This window comes from Acinonyx jubatus, chromosome E2, assembly GCF_027475565.1.
Source record: "Acinonyx jubatus isolate Ajub_Pintada_27869175 chromosome E2, VMU_Ajub_asm_v1.0, whole genome shotgun sequence".
NCBI lineage: Eukaryota > Metazoa > Chordata > Mammalia > Carnivora > Felidae > Acinonyx > Acinonyx jubatus.
The window spans coordinates 31,524,781-31,551,522 of NC_069396.1; the positions used below are offsets into that span (position 1 = coordinate 31,524,781).

Genomic DNA, 26,742 nt, shown 5'->3' on the forward strand with positions numbered 1-26,742 from the left:
TTCTATCTTGTTACACAGGCCTGCTCTTGATAGATTCCTTAAGTGGAGTGGCTGCACCTTATTTCTCTGGGATCCCCTAGTACCATATGTACTTCTGAGAATAGTTGTCAGGGCATCCAGTTCTAGAACCCACGCCGTATGGGTTCTGATAGGTTCTTATCTAGTCATACAGCCAGTCCCAAGGAAGAAGTGCAAATTTGCAGGTTTCCAGGCCAGTGCACAGAGTTCTTGGTAGCTTATGAGACTGTGTGCTCCTTTCACCATAGAAACCACATACTTGTAGAACTGCCTTCATAGACCATGTCAGTGCCCTTTGCTTCTTGGGATCAGTCTCAGTCATCATCAGTATTAGGGAAGGCATCATTTTCTTAACCATTGAAAAAAGGATTCGATTAAGGTGTGGACAGTAGTGGTGTGGTCCAAAAGCTATTTTCTGTGTTGCAAAAGCCTAATAGAAGCTATAGACTTGCCTCCAGTGGTACCACATTGCTTATTATGGAGTCAGTGCAGTTTGTTGGACAAAATTTTGGCAAATGCAGAGTTTGTAGAGGGAAATAAATGAAAGTGGTCCATGGTGGAGTCTAGTTGGTCTCTATGTCCTTTCCAAGCCCCCTTGACATTCTTTAACCCAACTGGTCCATGAGCTTGATAGGCTGGGTAGGATACTCTCATTTCACCTGCCATTTTTTCTCTTAAGGGCCTAAACACACTTTCGGCATTTGGGCAGTGCCTCTGTCTTGAGCGGACATCCTGACCTGAGGTTGACAGCATCACCCACCTATTTTGAATCTTCACTCCTCGGTCTGAACCCAAAAGGCTGGAAAGTGCCCTTCCTTCCTTCCTTCTGCTTTCCCCTCCTCCTCCTTCTGTATTTCCTCCTCCTCCTCCTCCTCCTCCTCCTCCTTCCCCTCCTCCTCCTCCTCCTTCTTCCCTTCCTCCTCCCCTTCCTCTGTCTTTTCCTCCTCTTCCTCCTCCTCCTCTTCCTCCCCCTTCTTCTTCTTCTTCTTCTTCTTCTTCTTCTTCTTCTTCTTCTCTCTCTCTCTCTCTCTCTCTCTCAGCTTGGACCTGTCAGTACAATTTTCTGTTTGTTTTACTTCCTAGGTCTCTTCTCTGTTCTATGTATGCATCTTTCCGGTGCTTCTCCCTGAAGCTATGCGAATTTTGCTCCTTGGGCTTGCCTTGGATTCAACTTTATCAACACGGTAGTCCTAAAACCCACTTGCGTTCTTCTTTTAAAAGGCTGACGGTTATTTGGATATTGAGTTTCAGCAGCACACTGGTCACTGTAGGGTGGCAATTTTAAGCTGTGCTTCTTACAGCCCTCCTTATGATTGGTCCTGGTAATTTTATAAGTGCATACTAGCTAGTAAAGTGCAATTAACATTTAATCATCAAAAATGTAAAGAGTCCATTGTACCTCCCTCATCTTAATGATAAGCAAAACCTTTTATGTTGTGATGTCTTAACAGTTAGCTGCATGAGTACTAAATGTTGCTTTTAATTAAACACTAAAGAATGTAACACCCTTTCTGGTATCGTTATAAATTTTGATGGGGTACAACAATTTGATTCTTTAAAAATTAATTGCCTAGGAGTATGTTTAAGTAGTATTGATTATGTTGGTGCCTCGTGTTGATCTGTGATACTTAACCCAACATTTAAAATATCTTTTTTCCATTATATGTTGTGATGCAAGAGTAAAAGCAAAGTACAAAACAAATAGGCACTTGAATTCTAATAGCAATAAGCAATAAATGTCAGGCATCTGGAAATTATGGTTGCAATTTCATCAGAGTACACTTTGTTCTTCTATTATGCCTGCATGAATTTTGCTACAGGCAAAATCTATTACAGATAACAGTTAAGAACCTTTCTAATCTACACAGATAGTCATGGCAAAATGCTAGAAAACTAAATGTTGGAAAATGTAATATTGCAGCGGAAAATTGACACTTGTGGAAAATAATGTGGTCCTATTTAGAGCCACAAATGATAATCATTTCTTTAAGATCGTGGTGTGGCGGATGTTTCTGTGATGGGTGACCTGGATGAAGGACACAGCACTGGGAATGAATCCTGTTCTGGGGCCTGGTGTGTGCACATATAGGTAGATGCTTATCTGTAAATTGAGGGGTGGGGCGTGTGCTTAATGATCGCTACCTGAAATTGTAATTACAAAGTCAGATTGCACGTGAGAAGCCTGGGGTTTTTCCACTGCCCTTGGGTACACTGGTGAGGAATATTTCTATTCTGGGGCCAGTTGACTCCCCTCAGGAGAAAGATTAGTTAGTATTCACCACTCTTGATGGCACACAGCGACCCTGGGTAGTTGCTTGGTAAATTTACTAACTGAGCTTTCAGGAAATTGGCTTCTGGCTATTAACTTGGAGAAATGGCTTTTCTGCACTTAACTCCAGCTTAACCTGCATCTTCTAGATCTCAGAGCATTAGAACTAGGGTTTGAAGTTGTGAAGTCTGCCATTTACCTTATTATCCTTATCCGCTTTATTTTTCACATCCCTTCAATACATGTAAAAGCATTACCACCTGGATTGGTTATCTATTGCTGTGTAACCAACTGCCCCCAAATTTTAGCAGCTTAAAGCAACACATGTTTATCGTCTCACAACTTCTGCAGATCAGGAACTTGGGAGCAGCTCAGACGGGTGGTTCTGGCTTGGGATGTCGTGAAGTGACAGTCAGGATGTCAGCCGGGGCTGCGGTCAGCTAAAGACTTGACTTCCAGCTGGGGATGGAGGGTCATCTTCGAAAAGGAGAGCTACTGGCAAGAGGTGTCAACTCCTCGAAGGTTATCGGCAGGAGGCTTCCATTCATTGCCACGTGGGTCTCTTCACAGAACTGCTTCAGCGAACCCACAACAGGGCCTCTGGTTTTTCCAAGAGCAGTTGATCCAAGACTGGGGGACGGGAATGACAGCGCCTTTTATGTCAGAGCCTGAAGAGTCACTCCCTGTCACTTCTGCTGTATTCTGTCTGTTAGAAGTAAGTCATTGAGTCCTGCCCATATTGAGGGGGAGAAGTAAAGTCTGTCTCTTGAAGAGAGGCACGTCAAAGGATCTGGGGACGTATTGTAAAACCACCACACCACCTAGACAGGGCTTGGGCTCCCAGGACAGACCTGCTTTCCAGGCCTGCTCCCGCTGCAAGTTGTCCGAAAAGACCTCCTGTGCGTCTTGGACCCACGTTCTTCTTCCTTCTCTCACATCCACATAACACCGTGTCACCACTTTGAACAGTTGTTTTTGACTGCTGTGAATTATTTTAAGTGTGTATTTTTTTTCTCCCCAATAAAATGTTAGGTCTCTCAAGGCAAAGGTTGTGCCTTACAACTTCTCTGTAGGCCATTCCATGTTAAGCTAATAGCTGGTGCTTGATAAATAAGCGTGGGGGGGGCTGCTGAGGGTGGTGAGTGAGAGCAGGGCTTTGGAGCAAAGGGACCCTGAGGTTCAAATTCTGGCTCCACTGTGGTTATCAGCTTGGGGAAGCTGATACACAGGAGCCTGTTATGAAGATGTAATGAATTCATGCATGTTGAGAATGTAGGAAGTGACACACAAATTGTAGGGGTTGCCGTGTTATTGCGGTTTACAGTCATTTCGCCTGTCCATAGGCCACTCTTTGTTGTGTGGGATGGACCGACGTGGATCCTTGTCCTACCAACTTCCTGTGTGACATCGGGCAATTTGCTTCTTTTCTTAGCTTCAGTTTCCTGGTCTGTGAAATGAAGGTATTGTACCAGATTATTTCTATGACACTTTGCAGCAATATTCTTTAATACAGATGTAAGTAAAGAGAAGAGATTTTCTTTTTAATCCAGGCAAATTCTGCAGGACATACCATGTTAAATCTTACAGAGAAGGACATGGGGTCAGAAGATAAGACCCCTGCGTCAGGCCTGTCTGCAAGGAAAGATAGAGACTAATATTTTTGGCGTGCTTACTAAGTGTTCCGGTCTCTGCATATGTAGCACCGTTAAGTATAGTTATCCCTGTGGACCTCTCGTCTCTTCCTTTGACTCATCCCAGACGGTCCACCATCCAAGATCCCCAGCAAAGATGGAGGTGTCAGGTTACATGGCTGATAAATACTAGCAGGAAGACTTGGATCCAATTCTGTATGATTCTAATCCCAGATCCTTTCCATGACCCCTGGCTACCTTGGGTTGAGAAGGGGGTAACCTCTCAAGTGATTCAACCTCAGCCTATCCTTCTGTACATGGCAACAGCAGTACTCAGGTAGCCGAGGAGAAGCAGCAGTGGGGTAATTTCTGTAGCCGGATAGGTGTGTCTGGGTCAAGTTGAAGGGAATTATCTGGAGTCCTTTTAGTCCCCTTTTAAATCTGATGGGTCATTACCAGCTGTCTGGCCTCTGTGATTTATTCTGAATGAGACTAAGAGGGTGCAATTCTTTGATATGAAAATTCTAGAGCTTCTGCTAGGGTTCTTGAGGGTCTATACAGGAAGTAGTGTTTGGTCGTTTGTTTTATTTTATTTTGCTGTTGTTTTGGTTTTGTTTTCATTTTCCTTTGCCCTGGTCGCTCTAAGCTTGGGAGACTGTTGACTTTGTGTGGCCAAGCAGGCAGATGGGCTCTGTGGGGTTTACCCCTTTGAGTTGGTGCCCACGCTGGATTGGTGCCTGGGAAGTGTCTTTTCCACAGTGAGATCAGAGTCTTGCTCAGAGTCTGGGTCACCAGTAGGTCTCTCTCTCTTTGGATGGATTAGGAGGCCCAGCTGGCTAGGTCCTGCTTACCCAGGATCCAGAGTGGGGCTTTGTCAAGTGTACCTGGTTTCTTGAGAGCAGGTGACTAGCAGGGAGGTAGGACTGTCTACCTCTCCAGGTACATGTGGACGTGAGGAGAGAGGAAGAACGGGGGAGGCTGTTTGTGCCATGTGCCTGTGAGGATGGAGGCCATCACAGGTGGGCGTGATAAGATATAAAAATAGAACATGTAATAAAATGGTGGGATCGGTCACAGCGCTCAGGGAGAGCCCACATGCCCATGGCTGGCAGGGATAGAATGGAGGCAGTTGAGAGTAAGACGGCACCAAGTCTGATTGCTCAACTTGACAGATAGACAAACAGACGTGCTAAGGGGTCCTCTGCCTTCTACTCCTTGTCACTTCCCACCCTGTAGTCATGCATGTCCAGTCTTGTCTCTGCTGAACTGAGGTCTCTTCGTGGTGAGAAGGGGCATCTGGATTCTGAGACAGAGAGCCCAAGAGTCAGAAGTGACAGTCCTGCACCCGCCGATGGCCCCGCCAGCCATTCACCACAAGCAGCCAGAGACCACCCCCCCCAGGCATTCAGATTGCCTCTAGATTTGGATAACTTGTTCATTGACAAAGGAAAACTAGGGCAAGGGTAGCATTCTTGAAAAATTATGTGTATGAAGCTAAAGCCTACAGTGACTTCCTGTCACAGTTGGAATAAAATCCAGATTTCTTACCCTGTTGTGTGTTCTTCATGAGCTGGTCACAGCCCACCCCTCTGACCTCATTTCCTTCATCCCCCCTCAGTTACCCTTTCTGTTCATGTTCGTCTTCTTTCTGTCCCTTCAGTCTGCCAACTTTGCTCTCTCTTCAGGGCCTTCACGCTCACAGTCCCTTCTGCCTGAAAGTTCTTCTGCCAAATCTTGGCATGACTGTCTCCTTGTCATTCAGATCTCATGTCTGTGTGGTCACATAGACACGTTCCTGACTGCCCTATTTTATGTGATTGTTTAACAGATTGAACCAATGGCAATTGTCTTGCTGATTTATTAGTTTCCTGCTTTACTCTCTGTTTCCTTCCCTGAAATGTGAGCTCCAAGAGAGCAGGGATTACATCCTGGCTCATTCATTGCTGTTATTCTCAGGGCCGGGCCCGTGCCTGGCACAGAGGCAAATGCTTACTGAAGAAACAAAACCATCTTGGTTCTGCCCGTTGCCACCTGTGTGACCTTGGGCAAGTCACTCTATTTTCATTATGTTAAATTAGGTTATAAAATCTACTTCTTATGAAGATGAATAATATGTATAGAAATTGCTTAGCACGGTGCCAGGTTCATAGAACGTGTTTAATAATTAGAGTTATTTTTCTAAAAGGCCTGAATCAACGTGTGTGTGTGTGTGTGTGGGTGCATGTGTGCGTACGTGTGCTCATGAGCACATGAAGTGGGCACTGGATAAGGATGGGTCAGTTGAACAAAATGAGTTCCCTAAATTATTTATTGCAGAGCCAGATCTTCATCCAAGGTTGGTAATGCCAGGCATGCCTGAGGGGTGGGTTGGAGGAAATGGGATCTAAGGGGATGGAACATTTTGAGAAATGAGTCTAGGCTGGCTTTCCGGAGATGCCACTTCTAAGACGTGATTGTGCCTGTAGCTAACTAGGTGAGTCACTGAGGAAGCCATGCTATGTCTGTTGGCCTCTGTTCTTCTCCTCTATAAAGTGAAGCTGATAATACTGGTTTTCTCTCCTTGTTAACAGATTCTATTTTGTTACCTGCTTTGCATCAAGCATCAAGGTAGGAGGCATGGTTCTGCCCACATGTTGCATTTGATCTAGTTGGGAAAATGTACGATGGGCAGGTATTGCCAAGAACAACACAAAACTCTGTCAACTAAGCAAGGTGGGAGTAGAGCAATCTGAGTTCAGAACTGGGCATTGTTTGTCACTGGAAGCTGTGGTAGCTCAGAATGTTCTGGAAGAGAGGCTTACATGGACTCTTAAGGAACCTCACTTGGTGATTGTGTGACTAAGATGATGTAAGTCATATGAAATCCTTCCAACAGTATAATGGGCTTCACAGTTGTGAAGTGTTGAGATTATTACCCTCTCCAGACTAATGCAACTTATCCCAAGATAATCGGTCTAATTCTATACTCTTGTCATGCTTTATACCTTAAGCAAAATGTGACCGAGAGATAAACCTTCCTTTCTTCCTATTCCTGAGTACATCGTGGGAGGGCAAAGCACCATAACAGCTCAGAAAGTTTGAGCTCAAGTCTAGATTCTGCTCCTTAGTAGCTACTTGTGCCCTTGGCCATGTTGCATAAGCCCCCTAAAACCTCTTTTCTTTTCTATATATAATGGAGATATATCACCTACCTCATAGGATTGTGCTGAGCATTACATTGTGAAATATAAGGCACTATCCAAAAAACTATGACACTGCTTTAATTGTCTGAATAGCTATTCAAGATAGAATTATTCCAAGCAATAGATTATATCTTTCCTAAGATATGGAATATGCCTCAAAGGCAGAATCTATATAGTATTCTATTTTTTTGGTTTTCATTTGTTCTTCCATATGGTATCTGGTTGGTGATAACTCAGTGGCCGTAATTGTTGATTAGTCCTGAGCTGGTCTCCAAATGAATACTTTCCACATTTCTGCCAAAGTCCCAACTCAGACAGTTTTGTTTGTTTGTTTGCTTGCTTGTTGTTTGTTTGGTGGTTTGTATATAAAGGTGGGATTAGTGGATTCTGGGCATTTTTTGATACTGGATCTTGAGGGAAATATTAATTTCCAGAATTAGCCACGACAAATAAGTGCTTATTAGATGAGAAAGGTAAGGGCCAGAGTCACTGAAATTCTGTAGCATTTTCAGAGAGGGATTTTATGAACATCTATCTCAAGTAGCCTTCTCCCAAGTCACCCTGTGTATCAGCATCCTCTCCATTTCCTTTAAGGAACTTATAATAATTTAAAATTACCTTATTGGGGCGCCTGGGTGGCTCAGTCGGTTGAGCGTCCGACTTTGGCTCAGGTCATGATCTTGCAGTCTGTGAGTTCAAGCCCCGCGTCGGGCTCTGTGCTGACAGCTCAGAGGCTGGAGCCTGCTTCGGATTCCGTGTCTCCCTCTCTCTGCCCTTCCACCCCTTGCGCGCTCTTTCTCCTTCAAAAATAAATAAACATTAAAACATAAAATAAAAAAAAATCAAAAAATAAAATTACCTTGTTTACTTGTCTTTCCTATGCTCTACTAGTTGCTGGTAACAAGACTTTTATTTTCTTATGCTCTATTAGAATGCTTTACTAGTTGATGGTAACAGGATCTTTATTCATTTCTCTATATTTGCAGGCTAGAATAATTCCTAACATATGGAGGCAATCAAGAAGTATTTTTAAATGTTTATTTTGAGAGAGAGAGAAAGAGACCACACGTGAGCAGGAGAGAGACAGAGAAAGAGGGGGAGAGGGTGAATCGCACTGAGAAGGCTCAGTGCTGTCAGTGCAGAGCCCAATGTGGGACTCAATATCAATATCAATATCAATATCAATATCAATATCATGAACTGTGAGATCATGACCTGAGCCTCAATTAAGAGCTGGACACTTAACCTACTGAGCCACCCACGCATCCCAAAAAGTATTTTTAGTTAATCAATGATTGAATGCAGTCTCCGAGCTAGAAACGAAAAACAATTCAATTGTCTGCTTCTTCCTTTATTCCAAGAATGACATCCCCTAGATCTAGCAAGTATAGACACACTTAAGCATTCCATGTGGGCTGAGTAGAATCAGTCAATCAGCATGGTAGAGGTATGATATCAGCGAGCCTCACTCATACACAAAGAAACTCAACTAGAAGAGCATTCCCATTGACTCAAAATAATGTCCTGAGTCCTGAAAACATGAAAACAGACTCAGCTTATACCTTCACTTAGGATGTGGTTGGTTATAGCAACGTCAATTTGCTGGTTTTCTTTTTAGTAGACCATATTCCCTCTCTACTATAGTGGCTTCTGAAAGAGAGTTAACTCTGTTTCCTTTTTGAGGACAAACTGCATGAAGCGTGTTAAGTTGTCTGCCACCAGGGTTATAAGGGTCATAAGCTGGAATATGCAGTGATTAAACACTGTCAAGCTGAGGGCCCCTCAGGCAAGGATCACCTTCCTTTCCCCCCGCCCGGAGCCTATGTGGCATTGTAACCCTTGGGACCAGTGAAGTCTTTCTTGAAGATTTGTGCTGTGTTCAGTACTAGTAAAGTTAATTTTCAGTTTGCAGTTAGTTGTGGTGGTAACTTCTATATTAATGCAAAATTCTTCCTTGAATGGAATTATTCAGGTTAACATGCAAAGACACTCTCTGAATCCTTTTGCGATAATCATCTTGAATGAAAATAGCTGATCTGAATAACTTTATTCAGAGGTGTTGATTATGGACTGAAGTTTTGTATTTTTATGTTAATTTCAGTAAGCCCTTTCTCTCATGTATTTGACATTAACATAGCTGGATAGTTTTGAAATTCTGGTGATTGTATTTTTAAATGCACAAAACAAAGTTCCAGTGCAAGGAGGTATTTTTTTTTACCAACTGAAAGACTTCAGTGTGTTGTAAATATTACAGAAAGGGTGACATTCTAGTCTAGCTATACTCCTACAGATTTATTTTCTGTGAACCCTAGATCTAAGCTTTGTAATGGTGCACTTAGTATATCTCCCTTGTCTATCACCTCAAGCCATATTCAGTATTTCCTCACTTAAAATCCATAAAGGTTTGGATGATCACATCTTTACACACAGTGGTCCTTTGGGCATCCCTTTGATTCTTTTGAATTAGGAGATGTTAGAAGTGGAAAAGGCCAGTGATTACATATAAACCAGCAGTGCCCAAACTCTTTTTGGTTGACTGACTGTGTTCAAGTCAAAACACCCGGGGCTCTTTAAAAACAACTCCAACCCCCAGAAATTCTTATTTAGAAGGGATGGGGTCTGGTCCTGTAATCTGTATTTTTAGAAACCTGATGCTCAGTTGGATTTGGGAACAGATTGCCTCTAGTGCAACACCCTGATTTTATAGACAGTAAACAGAGCCACGAAGAACGGAGGAGGCATACATGGACACACAGCTGGCCAGTGACCCAGCACAAATATCCTCGGTCCCTTTCATGCTGACTTCATCACCATTTATGAGGTTGACAATATAACAATCAATAACCATTTTGTCTACAACTACCACTCAACAGGTGCGCCTAGTGTACCTCTTTTGTACTGCCCCAAGGCCTCATTTTCTTTCATCCTCCTGCGAATGCTGCTGAGATGTGTCTTCTCTGCTTCCCAGAATTACCAGGCCTTGCAGTACGTCCTTTTGTAACCAAGCGCCTTTTAATGATGTTTCTGCGCATTTCCCGATGACAGTGTGAGTGCCCGAGTTAGGAGGGTGCTAATATTTTGCAGTGCCCATGGTTTGGAGCAAGAAGATCACAGACATAAATAGGATGGAAAGGGATTTTTAGTTTTTGGTTTTTTTTGTTTTTTTTTTTTAGTGTTTATTTTTGAAAGAGAGAGGGAGAGACAGAAGAGCACAAATAGGGAGGGACAGAGAGAGAGAGGGAGACACAGAATCCAAAGCAGACTCCAGGCTCAGAGCTTTCAACACAGAGCCTGACGTGGGGCTCAAACCCAAGAACCACGAGATCATGAGCTGAGCTGAAGCTGGACACTCAACCGACTGAACCACCCGGCAAGCCTGAGAAAGGCATTTTTAAAAGAGTTAAAGCTGATGGTTGTTTGTAAATCTTCTACTTTATCCTGGGACTCTCAGAATCGATCATCACTACTTTGTTTTAATCAGAAACTAAAACTTTCTCAGTTATTCTCAAGGCAACAAATTCTCAGAGGTAAAATAATTTTCAGATTCAGTCAAAACAACCACCCTCCCCAAATCTCTAAACAAAACAAAACCAAAAACAACAACAACAACAACACACACACACACACACACACACACACACACACACACAAAACAACTCAATGCTTAATAGATGTGTCATATGGACTCATAAAAAATGGAGCCTGACATTCCCTAGAGTACTTTTCTGATCAGGCTTCTGGGAGGCACAGGATTATTCCATGAGTTGAATTTCCTAATAGGGAATCTGGAGAAAAGATAGCTTTTCCTTTATGAATGTGAGTAATGTGTGTGAGGGGGGGAAAGAGAACATGCCTTTATGTGTGCAGGTTCATGTGCAGCAACGGAACGTGCTCCAAGGTCTTCCCCTTCTTTCAGGAACACGCGAGGCTGCTTTCCTTTTGGGCTAGGAGATCAAGCAGGCAGATCCACCTAGGATTTCAAAGCCCTGGGAGTTAGGTTACTTCCTCTCAGCTTGGCTGATTTCTTTCTAATGTCATGTGATGTCATGTAATGTCAACGTAACTCATTCTAGTTTTCCTCGTTCTCTAATTCTCAAGACAGGTTTTTTTCCTTTTGGTTATATTTTTTTCTTGTTATCAAGGTAATACATTTTAAACTATAGACTTGAGTTTTTTTAGAGCAGTTTTAAGTTCACAGCAAAAATGAGCAGAAAGTACAGAGAATTCCCACATAACTCCAGCTCCATTCTCCCAACAAAGCACAGCCTCCTCCATTAGAAATAATCCTGGCACCAGAAGTCCCATTTTTAAAAAAAAAATTTAAAAATATTTTTTAATGCTTATTTATTTTTGAGAGAAAGGGAGACAGAGCGTGAACAGGGGAGAGGCAGAGAGACAGGGAGACACAGAATCAGAAGCAGAATCCAGAATCCGAGCTGTTAGTACAGAGCCTGGCGTGGGGCTCGAACGCACGAACTACGAGATCATGACCTGAGCCGAAGTCAGACGCTTAACCAACAGAGCCACCCAGGCGCCCCAGAGGTACCATTTATACCAACACAACACATCATTATCATCCAGAGTCCGCAGTTTACATTAGGGTTCACATGTGTTGAATGCAATACTTTTATTGTGAAAGCTTTGAAACACTCAAAAAGGAAAAGCTGAAGAGAATTAAAAGCACCTATAATCCTATATTCATATTTAACTACTGGTAACATTTTAGCTGTATATTCCACTCATTTCTTTGTGCATGTGTGCACTCACATGTGTGAGTGTGTGTCTGTGTGTATGTTCCTCTTCTTTACCAAAGTCATAGTGGGAATACCACTTTTAACACTCCGCTCAACTAATATTAGATCTCAGAAATCTTTTGACCTTCTTAAATATCCTAACAAATGGTTTTTTGTGGCTCTATAACTGCATATTGAATGCTTGATCATGGTTTTTTTTTTAATGTTTATTTTTGACAGAGAGAGAGAGACAGAGCGTGAGCGAGGGAGGGGCAGAGAGAGAGGGAGACACAGAATCCGAATCAGGCTCCAGGCTCTGAGCTGTCAGCACAGAGCCCGACGCGGGGCTCGAACTCACAGACCGCGAGATCATGACCTGAGCTGAAGTCAGATGCTCAACCAACTGAGCCACTCAGGCTCCCCTGATCATGTTTTTTCTACCTGCAAATTGTTTTAAACATTGATGACAGGAACCTTGTCTTACACTCTTTCCTCCTTTCAGGCAGTTTCCTAGGGGAGGAATTGGAAGGCAGAGGGCTCTGTGCTGTCAGACTCCCTCTACAAGAGCCTCTGGAAAGGTTCCACCCATGTGTACTTTGATCTGCAAAGTAGGAAACTGCACCTTTATCTTCCTACTTACCCAAAATAGACATTTAAATTAAAAAATTCTATTATAAGAGCAATTTTTAAACTTGCTATCTCAATTCTAAATAAGGGAAGGAATTATGTCTCCTTTACTACAATGTCCCCAAATGTCTAGTCATTTAAATGAACCTTTTTAATAAGCACCTCTAACACTGTCCTAATTGTTACGGCCATTAAATAGATGAATAAGTCATGTTTTACCCTCAAGTATTTCATTCATTATAAAGTGGAGATAGAAAAGTATATAACTATGTTACGTAATGTGCTCAGTTCTTTGCATATGGTTGGTACTCAGTAGCTATTTTTTTTTAAGTGTTCATTTAATTTTGAGAGAGAGACAGGGCACAAGCAGGGGAGGAGCAGAGAGAGAGGGCGACACAGAATCCGAAGCAGGCTCCGGGCTCCGAGCTGTCAGCACAGAGCCCGACGTGGGGCTCGAACTCACGAGCCGCGAGATCATGACCTGAGCCAAAGTTGGACGCTTAACCGACTGAGCCACCCAGGTGCCCCTCAATAGCTATTGTTTGAATGGAAGCTTAGATGAAGAGGACCAGTGGTCTGTGGAATTGCAAAGGAGAAAGTCATTGATTTTTCACGTGTGGCAGGAACAAGCCTCCCAGTGGAGGTGACTTCCTACCTCTTCATTCTTAGTTGTGTGTAGGCACTGGACACTCTTCTTAGGTCCTGGAGATATGGTGGTGACCAAGGCCAACAGATTCCTTGACCTTAGGGAGCTCCTGTTTTAGGTGGGGGAAGACAGAAAATAAGCAAAGAAGTGAAACCAATATGCAGTAGTCGGTAGTAACAGTGATGTGAAGACAATAGGTGAGTGAGAGGGATAGAGAGAGGCTGTGTAAGATGAGGTGCTTCCAGCTGACTTAAAAGATCAGTAGGCTTTTGTCGAGCTGAGATGAGGAAGGCAGTGGGAAGGGCGTCTGAGCAAAGCCACAGGTGGGTGGTATAGTCCAGGGAGCCGTGGAGGCCATGGCGGCGCTCTCGGGAGGAAGGGGGCAGTGGCAGGGGTGGAGGTGGAAATGTCATCTGGTGTAGGACTTGTAAGGATGCCCTCCTTAGCTGACAGACTGACCAGCAAAATCCTCTATTTCCTGCCGAGCACTGAGAGGATGAAGAGAAATTTGGTTTGATCACTGGCTCAAGTTACCTCCCACGAGGTAGGTATGGAGAAACATTTCATATAGTTATTCTGTATGCTTCATCATGGCATCTCTCCCTCCAGTACCCATCAGTATTTCTAAAAGCCCAACTACCCTTTGGCATGTTTTGGATCCTTAGAAAAGTGAGGTAGAGTGACATCGGTCACAGAGTTGTTAGATAAAATAAAGGACACAGAGTTCTCTTTCAGATAAACATGCAATAATTTTTTAGCATAAGTGCGTCCCAAATACGGCACGCTTATGCGAAAGTCCACTTTAACTGGGTGTTCTCTGTTTTCACCCACTAAGTCTGGCAGTCCTATCAGGAGAGGCTAGAAAGCCAGAACTGGAAGCCTCTTGCAAGGGCTCTGAGAGTAATGGAGAGAACACTGGAGAGGAACAATAGTCCTATTTTGGTTTTATTTTTCCCAGGACTGACTAAATTATTTGCTAGGTAGTTTCTTTCTCCCAAGAAGCCAGAAAGACGATTGTTAACGAATACTCAACTAGAATAACAAGGAACCACTGCACTTCACTTTAGGTCACTTCTGTGAGGGGAAGGGGTCAGGGGAAGGGAATGTCCTCATCATGGTCTTGCATCGGGAGATGGTGGTGGTGGGGAATGCAAACTTCATAGACGCGCTTCTTTGAAATTTAGTGTGGTTGAGGGAGGATTGACTATGGGTCCACTTGGCCCAGGATAGTCCTGATTTACAACTGTTGTCCCAGAGTAATTAGGAATAGTGTCACCTTTCACCCTCAAAAGTATCCTTGTTTTTAGATGATAAGTAACATGGTCATTTCATGAGATGGCCAGAGAACCCAGAGAACCGAACTGCACTTTTCTGGGCTGGGGATGTCCCATAACTTCACTGGGCCTCCCTTTGTTCATTTGCGAATGAAGGGACATTGTGTAAAACTCTAAGGCTCTTTCTAGCTTCCATACTGTCTTTTTCAGTGTATGTCTTTGGGCAAAGCTAATAGTAAGAGGACATTTGTTCTCCTCCAGTTTGAGAACAATGCATATTCCATTTTCTTATATGCTCTATTTGTTCATGCTAGCAGAGTTGAATTAGTGTCTGAAAATCTTTGAAGAGTGAAAGCTTAGAACTGTGTTGTTCTTGGGATAGGAAGACCAAGTACTAAATAGTGCCTGAAATACAGTTTTAGTTAACAAAGAAACACAAGTGGCCAGGCAAGACATTGGCTAATTTGGGCCTAAGAGTGTAAGTAACTTTTTATACATGTTAAAAAAGTAATTACACAAGTGATAACAGAAGAATATGGTGAAATTTCCATTTTCTCACCCCCTCTCAGATCTACATCGCTCCCTCAAATCAGTTGTACATCCTTCCAGACCTTGTAAATACATTTCTGAATTTTGCATTCATACACACACACCCACGCATGAATGTATGTATATGTGTATGCATACATATTTGCATATATAAACATATATAAACCATATATTTTTACTTTTGGAGGGACATTGTTATTAATATTTCTCAGCCATTCTTTCTGTTATTAAATATGGGCCTACCTCATTCTTTTTTTTCTTAAGCTATATGATATTTCATACTATGGCTGTACTAAAATATATCTAAATAATCCCTTGTTGCTAGACATTTAGTTTCCAGTTATCTGCTATAATATAAATAATGCTACCATGAATATCCTTGTATGAATGTGTGTGTGTGTGTGTGTGTGTGTGTGTGTGTGTGTTAATGTAGGGTGGATTTCTAGAAGTTCATTTTAATAGTTATTATTAAATTGTTATTTTAAAAGGATCTTCCAGTTTGCATGTGAAATTAAGAGCACTTTCCTAGGACTTGAGAGAAATTTTGCAAGGATTCAAGGTGTTGATTCTTCCTGAAATTTAGCTCTAAGTAGCTTTTATTTATTTATTTATTTTTTTATTTAGGAGGAGCGGGGGCAGTGATTCCTTGACCTGTGCAATTGGATCATACCTAGACCAAATTAAATCTTACTTATGTAGAAACTTGGTCTCCATGACCTTGTGTTTATCTGGGGAATGATTTATTGGTGTAGCCTTCAGTCCAGCTATGAAGGACTCTGATGGGAGAACATACTTATCCCTCCATCTATAGAAGCTGAATTAGGCTTACTGGGATTAACTGAGACTGAAGGACTGGTTCATCTACTTTAATTATCCTTCCAAGGAGAGCTTTTTCCCAGACTGGATTTTGGATCAGGAGAACAGAGGCCAGAGGGAGTGATAGAACAGCTCAGGTAAAGATCTTACAGAAAAGGTGTTTAGAAGGGAAGGCTGTAGCCTAATGTAGGTAGATAAGATTTTAGGTTTTTGTTGTCGTTGTTGCTTGTTTGTTTTGTTTTGTTTTGAAAGGAGAGGCCATATTTTAAAAAAGAAAAAGCTGCATTTGTAAACTTTGAGTAATTTGGCTTGCCAACAAGGTTATTTTTCCAAGGAATCCCATGAAAAGAAAGAATGGTTTTCCTTGCTTTAAAACAAACCAGGCTGTCCCATCGTGAAACTTGCACCCATAAAGCTAAAGTTAACAAAAGGATGAAAGCTGGGAAAATTGAGGGGCTTGGAGAGCTGAAGACAAAGACTGGACAAAATGGCCATTGTGCCATCATTGTGTTCTCTGCTTCCCTCTAGTGGTCAGATGAGGGAGTTGGGTGTAAAAAAATGTCTCAAGGTCATTCTTATGTGTAACTAGATCGCAGAAGGAAGAAAAGTGGATTTAGGGAGTCCTTAAAACTGCCCATCCCGTCAACAGCCTGCCTAGTGATGAGGGAACACATATTCTGGCCTAGAAAACATCCACATGTTTGCTGCAGTGGGGCTACTTAATAGTAGAAAGGAAACTTGGGAATCAGGACACTCCATTTAATTCAGTGCATCTCACATATCTATAGAACACCAAGGGTGTGCCAGATTTCTGGTCCATAGCTTGAGGTACACGGACGAATTAAACCTGACCCCTGCGCTTGGGGAGATGGAAGCACAGAGGGCAGGACACAAACAGCCAGTTAGACTACGACCAGTGTTACAAGAGGCATTTGACAAAAGATGTTTGTTCTTGGTAGTAATTCTCAAGTCGGAGTGAGCTTACTCACTGAGTGTTTTCATATACATTTGTTCCAAAGGAGGAAAGTCTTTCCCTGTTCTGGAGAGAGGTGATGGTACATCAGAGAGGAGAGGGAGGAATGGGTGAGGTTTTCTTTCTGTCTTTTGTAAAACACTGCATTTGGACTGCTGAGATGGTACAACCATGACAGCTCAAAGTCTCAGTCTTGGTCTGATGATGAAAGCCAAACCGTGGACATGAGTTCTTTATTCCTTTGCTAAATAAATGCCTCTGTGAGCTACAAGGAAACAAAAGGCTCCATTGAGGGAGGCAGTCATACTACATGGCAATAGAGCCGTAGATGGCCACTTGTGCCCCACGTGTGTGCGCAGCTGCGTCTGATGCTGCTTAAGGAATCCTTTCTAGACTCCCCCCATCTTCAATCTTTAGCAACTTTATTTAGGGACATGTAGGGCTTGCTAAGTAATCCTTTCTCCCTGGTCCTTTGCTAGCAGTTTTTGGATGACATTTAATAAGAACTAACCCGCCACTTTTTGCATTAACTCAGAAGCCAGAAAGGCCGGAAAGGGTTCTAGGAAGAGGGTAGGATTTTAAAAGGGTTGAGTTCCACCTTCAGTATCTAGAGTAATGCTAATGCAAGATGTATGGATTTAGGGAAGCTACCCTTACCTTAATCTGGAATTTGTTGGAAGACCAAGGACTATGCACCTCTCGTGGATATTTTGGTTTTGCCTGGCTGGTGTCCGCTCCCCTGTCTTACTGTATCAACACTGGATTTTCTGTGGGAAACAATCCTTCCTTATTGTCTTTATTCGTGGCTTTAGAGTTCAAACCACTGTGCCTATGAACTATGACTGGCCACTCAGTGTTTGACATCCTCAGGCTACTGTGGTAAATTCAGGGAAGGGCACAAGACCCAGGCAGAACCAATGAGGGCAGTTAGGACAAGAAGTCCATCCTGGGACTGTTGTTGAAGCTGTCAGGGGAAAAGCATTCTTTTTCTTGTGCATTCGTCAAAAAGCTGGGACATGAGCCTGGAGCTGCTGACATCCTGCCACCACGAAGGGAGGGGTTATCTAAGAGTATAGCCACTCTAGAGGAGAGAAGAAAAATTGAGACTTGGGTCCTAATGACATTGTTTGAGCTCCCGAGTACAACCACATTTGAGACTTCCTATATCCCTAAACTTTTGAGTTATATGAACCAATCTGTTTCTTTTTGACTCTTGCTCAGATCCATGGTTCTCAGACTCTGGTGTCCATTGAATCGCCTGAGGGGCTTATTAAAATACAGATTGCTGTGGCCCATCTGCAAGTAGGTCTAGGGTGGGGACCAAAAACTTGCATTTCAAATAACTGTTCAGGAGATGCTGCTGCTGCCGGTCCGGGGACGGTACATTGAGAACCTTTGATTTTTAAGCCTCTCGATTGCTGCTGCTTATACCCCAAACTGTCTTGACTGCTACCAGACTGATACTGGCTTAGCTGATTCTATATGGGAAAGAATCTTACTCCTAGAAGAATTAATAGAATAAGAGATAATGAGTTTGGGAACTAGTCAATAAGACCCCGAAAAATGACATGCTTTGTGCCTGCGTAGGACCAATGTGACACTTTCTTTAGGTAGTTTTCCACTGTTTCTGCGCATGCCTGAACCCCTCGTATGGCTAAAGGCAAGGCCGATGGAGTATATGACAAACGAGCAAAAACGGCAGGACTAATACATGTTTTGTCAAAGACTTAAAGCCCATGCATTGGGAAAATGCACGTTTTTTCCACTCTGATCCAGTCTGTCAACAAAATGCTTTTCATGAGAAACATCAAAGCCATTTCATCTGCAAATTTCATTTTTTTTGAATCCCTTAATCTATACTGTTGACAAAAATTTCTGTCAAGTGCCTCAAACCATTGTATTAACAAAATTTTTTTTTGTCAATCATGATTTAGCCCGCTTGCAAATGCATTTCGTAATATTCCACTCCGTCCTGCGGGGAAGAATACCTAACAGTCAATCCCTCAATCTTGATTTTGAAAGCAAGTGAGGAGGGAAAGTAAAAGTGGTGTCGAGCCTGCTCATTTAGCACATCTATTGGATGTCTCTGTACGTTTTAAATAAATCCAGCTTATCTGAAGTCTTCTCTGGGTGACGCAAGCCACAATGAGGGTGAAGGATATTGCAGTGGGTGAAATTACACAGTGCTGTCCACGTTTGCCAGTTTTGTTTCTTATCTGCTAATCACAGCCTCTCTGTCCTTAGCTCCGAGACTTCTCGCTGTGGCTGGTCTCGGTGGCTTTTATGAAAGCATCACCATTTACAGTTTCCCCTCATTTCCCTAATTAGGAGGATGGCATGTACATTACAGTGACTTCAGATTCCAGGACGTCTTTACTTGGAGCGCTACGGGAAAACACCTTCCTTCTCAAGTTCTTTTCTGTGTTCCTGGGAATTATTTTCTTCCTGGAGCTCACTGCTGGGGTTCTGGCATTTGTTTTCAAAGACTGGATCAAAGACCAGCTGTATTTCTTTATAAACAACAACATCAGAGCGTACAGAGATGACATTGATTTACAGAACCTCATAGACTTCACCCAGGAATATATTCCAATGCAAGTCGAGAGCGATGCGGTGTGCCATTCTCCTGCTGTACTAAAGACCCTGCAGAAGATGTCATCAACACTCAGTGTGGCTATGATGCCAGGCAAAAACCAGAAGTTGACCAGCAGATTGTTATCTACACGAAAGGCTGTGTGCCCCAGTTTGAGAAGTGGTTGCAGGACAATTTAACCATCGTGGCTGGTATTTTCATAGGCATTGCATTGCTACAGATTTTTGGGGTCTGCCTGGCCCAGAATTTGGTTAGTGATATTGAAGCTGTCAGGGCTAGCTGGTAGGGCCCCGGCAATGCTGCTGCAAAACACTGGACAGACCCAGCCTTCCTGCCCCTCCAGCGTGCCCAACCCAATCCATGCTGCACGGACCCTGATCACAGAGGCATCTTGCAATCCCACCTGATGGAGCTGCCAAGAACTTGGTTTGGGGGAGGGGGATGGTGCAACTGGGAAATGCTGCTCACTGACAGAATTAAACAGATAACCAGTGAAAAAAAAAAAAAAAAAAAAAGACCAGAGATGCTACAAGAGCATCTGGCTGTTTCTGCTCAAGAAGTTATGGTGGGTGATCTCAAGCTTGAGATGGCTCTTTTCTCCCCAGCTTATTCCTGAATTCTTGGTGATGATATGACAAGAAGACCGAATTTTCTGATAGTCTCTGACATGTTAAATTGCTAAGTTTTTCTTAGGTGCTTCAAAACAAGAGAGTCATAAATCGATGCCACCAACACAAATTATGGTGGATACCCCTAGGGCAAATTGTCAGATGCCAATATATCTTGTAAAGGATTGAGCTTATCTTGTATTGCAGACAACAATGACGTGTGTATTAGGTTAAATATTGGACAGTCTGAGTCTGAGTTCTGGCTCAACCTCACAATAGCTATTTGACCTTGAGATTTGACCTTGAGCAAGTCACTGGACGTCTCTGTCCCTGGACGTCTCCCGAGCAGAACTTTTATAACTACTTGGCTTCCAGACTTTCTGGTCATGTGAGAAGATCAAAGGAAATGAATTTGAGGAGATTATCCATTGCTAGATAAATATAAGGCTTCAGTGGATGTTGTTTCAGAAGTGCTTCTTTCATTTTAGCTATCTTGGAGGAGCCACTAGAAGCCAGTGGCAGAGCGGTGATGTTAATTTGCAAATTCACCTCAAGTCTCTCCTGTGTTGACCTGCCATAGAGCCTGAAAACCCCCTCTTGGGTGGTCTTTGGAGTCTGGCATGCAGAGGACAAGAGGCCACATGTAAAGTGCATTGGCAAAGGTTGATGCGTTTGTGTATACCACATCGCTTTCTTGTATGAACATCACTAGAAGCAGAGATGGATTGGTCTGATGCAGGAACAGTTGAGACCTAGAACCCAGAATCTGCCTTTAAAGAGAAGGTGGCAGAGAGCATAAGGATAGTTGGAATAGAAGACTCTTTGGTGTCTGGGGGAAGTAGGAGGCCACATCAAGGCCTACTGTGATCTCTTCCACAGTTTTGTTTTCATCTAGCCGTGTACAAAGAAAGAGTCATCTTCTATCTGAGACCCAACTCTGCCTAGAAAAAGTGGTCGCTACAAAAATGCCATCTGAGTGGTTATGAATTTCGCCAGTGAGACCCTCAGTCCAGCATTGTGGAAGGTCCACTGAGTTCTGTATATTCTTTTATATTCCTTCTTTGCCCTTTAACGACCCCTTCACACTTCTCCTCTCCAGGCAGAAGTACCTCAGTTCCTGCACTCACTCTTCCCAAACCATTCATCATCTCTGTGGCCACCAAAATCCATGCTCCTTCACATGACAAATGATGTGCAGATAATAATAGACTTTCTAGAGCTCTCGGCCCCAGATTTGCTGTCTACAGCCAAGGGAATCGAGATTGAGTGCACAGTTAGGGAGAAACAAATCAATTATAATAAGTGACAAACAAACAAACTCTCCTTTTTCTCAAAAGCCCAAGCTAGTGGGGTGAGTTATACAGATGACAACTTTCTGGACTGGTGGTTTCTGGGGAATCATCCTCAGACACGCTCACTGGCATTAGGAGGAAAGGGGCCCTGAGCAGCTCAGGAGTAGAGAGAAGAGCAGAGTGGTAGCCTCTGGCTGTGGGTTCTGCACATTCTCTGCACGTAATTGGTTCTTTCCCAGGAAACATTTGTGCTCATTTTGACTTCTGGAAGCAAAGACAGGCCTGCGACATAAACTATCGTATGGGCAGTATGACGATCAGGACTTTTTGATTACAAATGTTTGATAACGCAACCTAAACTGACTGACAGAAAGAAAAGAAAGAAAGAAATGAATCTCTTGCCTTGTATACCTCAACCATCTAAGGGTTAATTTTACTTTGGGTGCAGCTGGATACAAGAGCTCAAGCCACCAGGTAGGATTTCTTACTGTCCTTTTCTTGCCTTGACTTTCTCTTTGGAGGACTTATCCTCGTATGGATTTCTTCTCCATCGTGGATGTAAGGTGCCTGCTTCCAGTTCTCAGTCATATCCCACTAGCCTCAAATCTGATGGAAAAGCGTTAGAATCTTTATTCCTAGCATTCCCAGAAAACTTCCCTGAGATTCACTCTGACCCGGGGGGGACTTGAGTCACATATGCACCCCTAAAGCATAGACTGTATGCCTTTCATTGGCTTAGGCCTGGGCTGTATATTCCACCCACAAAGGCCTAGGAGGACGGAGGTGGGACAGGATGCGGCTTCAACTGAGAATTTGGGGCAGATAGCCAAAGAAGAAGGTCAGTTAGTCATGACTTAGTGGTAGGACACACAAATTGCTGTCCTAAGCAAAAAGCAATTTTCAGAATATTCAGTACTTAGAAAATGGTTGGAGGAGCTAGGCTCAGGCTCCAGAAAGACTGGAGAGTATAAGACAGAATTCAGCCACGTGGGGGATGGCCCCTGTTATGCCCAGGAAGTAGAGAGTTGAGAAGCTGCACTAGTTAGTGCCGGGTCCTTGTCACACCACCTTTGTGTGATCCAGGGATCAGGAAGCTGCCATCATCACCACTGGCCATTGGCTCCGGAGACGTGCCACTTCTGGATCCACGCAGCCAAACAGTGCCCTGCATCCTGGTTCTTGATACCCACAAAGCTAGTGAGTCCCTTCCCTGAGTTCTGCTAACCCTGCCACAGAAAAATCAGATATTGCTATGGTAACTTCAGCTAGAAGAAGCAGCAGAAACATGGCCTCTGCCTCATTGCCATCTTCCAAACCTTGTGCATCTGAGAGCGGCCAAATCTACAGGACATCTCAAACGCCGGGGAGTCTGAGAAATAGAGTATTCAGCTTTACGGCGTCTGTAGCCACTAGAGAGAGGGTAGAATGGAAGTTGAGTAGTCATCTCCCAATCACAGTATGGAGGGTCAGCTACGATGCCGCATGCAATTAAGATTTTAACGGGACACAAGGCCCCTCGTGGGCAGTCTCCATGTTGAAATCTTCCCCAAGATGGGCTCATCCTGGCGAGACAAAGCTGCAGAAACTCCTGGAGGGACAGACACACTGCATTACAGAAAGCCACTCATGAACACCGTGGATGCCCAACAAACAAGGGCTCTCGTGTGCACACCTAGCTGGGAGAAGAAATCTAGCGATGGAAGCATGGCGGGAACAGCAAGTTCGTGTAATGCCTGGCCAGCAGCAAACAGAGTACAAAGCAGGCTATGGAGGAAGAAGTGCTCCTCATGATTGCCTTGGCTCTACACCCATGGCTGTTCGTGGTGAACCAAACCTGAGGCTGTTGCTGTGTATTTAGACTTAGTTTAGATTATTGGGACAATGCTTGTTGACGGTGTGTTTCTTATATGAATACCGTGGACCGACACCATTCTATGGCCTTCACAGGTATAATTTCATTTAAACCACACTGCAACACTGTGGACAGGGACCATTGCTCATTCATTCAACAGACCCTTATAGAATGCTCATGACGTAGCAGACCCAGTTCTGGATGCTGGGGGTACAGCTATAAACAAAGCACGCAAGGATCGCTTGTGTTTCTCATATCCTAGTGGTCACTATTATTATTCCCATCTGACAGAGGGTGGGGGAGGACTTGAAACACAGACCAGCTGGGTCACTTACCCAGGGTTATTTGGGCAGTGACTGGCATGGTCTGTGTTTGAACGTTGGCAGTCTGGCCCTGGAGCCTATGCTGTCTGTCGCCCTGCCACACTTCGCTTCCTCGTGGCTACCTTGAGAGAGGGTGTCAGCACAGCCTTTTAGCTTTATTTCAGTGTTGGATAAATTGAGGCTCGGATCTTAGTTGATGCGGTTAGACTCACAGCAATAGCAAGGAGCAAAGCTGAAGCTCTGTCATGGGTGCTTAGAGCCAGGGTTAGGTCTTTTCATGGGAATATTCTGCCTCCAGAGCTTAGCCTGTTACTACCATTCCCCCTCCCTGTGGTGCTCCTAGTAATAACGATGATGTCGCTGACGGCTGGCATTCAAGGCTAACTGTGTTCCAGTATCTGAGCTAATCACGTCACATGGTTCTCTCATTTAATTGTCACTACTCTGTGAAAGATAGAGTTATTATTCCCATTTCACAGGTGGGAAAAATGACTCTGATTTTCCCAAGGTCACACAGCCAGGAAACGGGGAGCCAAGGTTTAAGCCAGGTTTCCTGATCCAAAGCTATGGAAAATTTCACTTGGGTGCGGTGACCCTCTGTCTTTCCCCTATATTTGGAGGGAAAGCTTTGGGGCTTGGCAGAGAAAAACACTTTTCTTAATGTAAGAAGCATCTCAGTTTTTGCCTGTGTTGTCACAAATAGGTTCAGAATTGTGAAGAGCCATTCTAGCTCCATCATGTATTTTCATTGGAGCAATAACTTCCATCATGAGTTAAATAATTTGGCATTTTGCCTGTTGTATTAAAGGAAAAAAGCCCTGTGTTACTTAAATTTCACTGTTTCATGTCAGTCTTAGGAGCATTTTCCACGGAATAACCTCTGGAGATGGTCTCCTTATCCTTAGAATGGTAGAAATGTATAATGTTAAGAGCAGAGTTTGTCCATTGGGGCATTGTTGGCATATGGGCTAGATGGCTTTTGTTATGGGGGCTTTTCTGTGCATTGTAGGATGTGTAGTAGCATCCTTGGCTAGTAGCAGCCAAGGCTAGCTTGCCACCTTCCTGCCAAGCTGTGACAACCAAATTGTCTAGAGACATTCCCAAATATCCGTGCAGGAGGGGGGGGGGGGGTGCGGGGCAGGCACAGTTGTCCCTGCTTGGGAACCACTGGTTAAGAGAGTAGATTTAAGTGGCAGCAACTTGCATTTTGGGCACGGTTTGGGGTACATGAACTTGGAGAGGTGTCTGACTTTCTTTAGACTCAGCTGTACAGTTGTACGATGGAAATGAAGTGGTGTCCCCCTCCTACAGTTATCGGCAGGATTAGCTAATCATGTGAGAAATGGGTGATGGTGGAGATGGCTTTGTGTTCGCTAAAACCTTGTCCATCTTCCTGGACACAAAGCCGGTCTACGCTTACCAACCTATCCTGCTGTTGGGTGAGGTCAAATGGCTGGAATACAGTGGAACGTAAGTGTTAGTGATATGAGCCAGTTCCATAAAAGCCCCCTAGCGATGACCCTCCCTGGTCTTTCTCTGACTCCTAGCTGTTCATGAGGTCTCCGAGGCTCTGGGGAATGGGGAATCCACAAGATGGAAGCAGTTTATTTCTCTCTTTGGGTGCATGGAGCATAACCAAACTCTCTACCTGCCACTGCTGCCTGTGTATTTTGTGAGCAGAAATAAGCTTTTATTATGTTAAGCCGCTGAAAAGTGGGAGTTTATCTGTTACAGCCGCTAGCATGACACTAGCTACTAAGTGCGTAACGATACTTTGGCACATAGGAAGCATCATGTTAGATAGATGTTCGTGTCACACAGATGTTAGATAACACTATTATTATTAATAATTGGTGCATCCTATCTTGGTTTTCTTAACCTGACAGACAATTGGAGATCAGCTAGGGGAAGAAATGGGAGCTGAGCTGATTGACATATATCACAATGTGTTTCTTCTTAAGTCATGAAATTTGATGGATGAATCAGCAGCAGCTTATGTCAGACATTCAAGAGCGATCTTTTGAGCCCCACACAACATCTCAAAAACCAGCTGCTTTGGGTCTCCCAGAGCATGGATCTTTCCAACTTGTAAGCAGAATCTGTGATGCTCTTCCTCTGGGGCAAGCCCAGATCTATGCTTAGATTCAGGTAAAAAACATGATTTAAGGGGCAGGCCCTTTCAGTCCCCCGATATTTTTGTCACATGCTCAAAGTTCATCTTTCTTTCTTTCTTTCTTTTTTAATGTTTTAATTTATTTTTGAAGGAGAGAGAGAGACAGAGCATGAGTGGGGGAGGAGCAGAGAGAGGGAGACACAGAATCAGAAGCAGGCTCCAGGCTCTAAGCTGTCAGCACAGAGCGGGATGCGGGGCTCGTACCCACAAACTGTGAGATCATGACCTGAGCCGAAGCCGGACACTCAACTGACTGAGCCACCCAGGCGCCCCTCGAAGTTCATATTTCTGTTGGGAACTATAAATAATGTACATTGGACAAAGGCAATGCTTAACCTAATAGGAGTGCAGATTGGCAAAATGACAATGAGGACCTTTAAGCCCCCAGGGGGGACCTGGTGACTGTATTCTTCTTTGTCCCCTGCCTTCCTTGAAATTGAAGACACTTATAACATTCGTCTTTGGAAAGACTGCAAGTGCCTCTCAAACTTTCTTTCTGTAAACACTTTTTGCACACAAACTATGCTGGACTTAATAATGGCCCCTCAAAGATGTCCACCTCCTAATCCCTGGAACCTGTGAATATGTCACCATCCAATGGTGAAGGGGATGTGGTAAATGCAGATGTGATTAAGCTGAAGATCGTGAGATGAGAAGATTATCTTGGATTACCCAGATGGGCCCAAGGAAATCACAGGAATCCTTAGAAGAGGAAGACAGGAGGAGCCATATTAGCAGTAGGAGATGTGACAACCACAAGAGCAAAATTTTGGAGTGCTTTGTGGAAGCAGCCATGAGCCAAAGAAGGCAGGTGGCCCCAAGAGCTGAAAAAGGCAAGGAAACAGAATCTCCTCTCAGAATCCCCCAAAGGAACCGGCCCTGCCAACACCCTGACCTTTGCCCATCATGACTTTTTTTGGACTTCTGACTTCCAGAACTGTAAGATAATGAACTTGTTTTGTTGTAAGCACTAAGTCTGTGGTAATTTGTTACAGCAGCAATATAAACTAATACAAACTAATACACCAACCCATTGTCATTTATAGGTTGAGGAACTGGGCATAGAGTAATGGTTCTCCAGCCCTGGAAGACTTCCCTGAGCTCAGAGTCTGCTCATGGAGATGGACAAGTAAGAAGCAGTTGCAACCAGTGCCGATTTCAGAGAAGATAAACTAATCCAGTT

The 26,742-nt window shown here is 43.6% G+C and overlaps 1 protein-coding gene across 1 annotated transcript; it reads left to right on the forward strand.

Annotated features, from left to right (window-relative positions):
• Positions 1-2,752: 2,752 nt before the first annotated feature.
• LOC113595208 (tetraspanin-5-like) lies at positions 2,753-19,802 on the forward strand. Its single transcript, XM_053210091.1, is given in 4 exon segments — positions 2,753-2,947; positions 17,940-18,020; positions 19,047-19,302; positions 19,305-19,802. Coding segments are annotated over 4 exon segments (825 nt in total). The 3' UTR covers positions 19,598-19,802.
• The last annotated feature ends 6,940 nt before the right edge of the window (positions 19,803-26,742 follow it).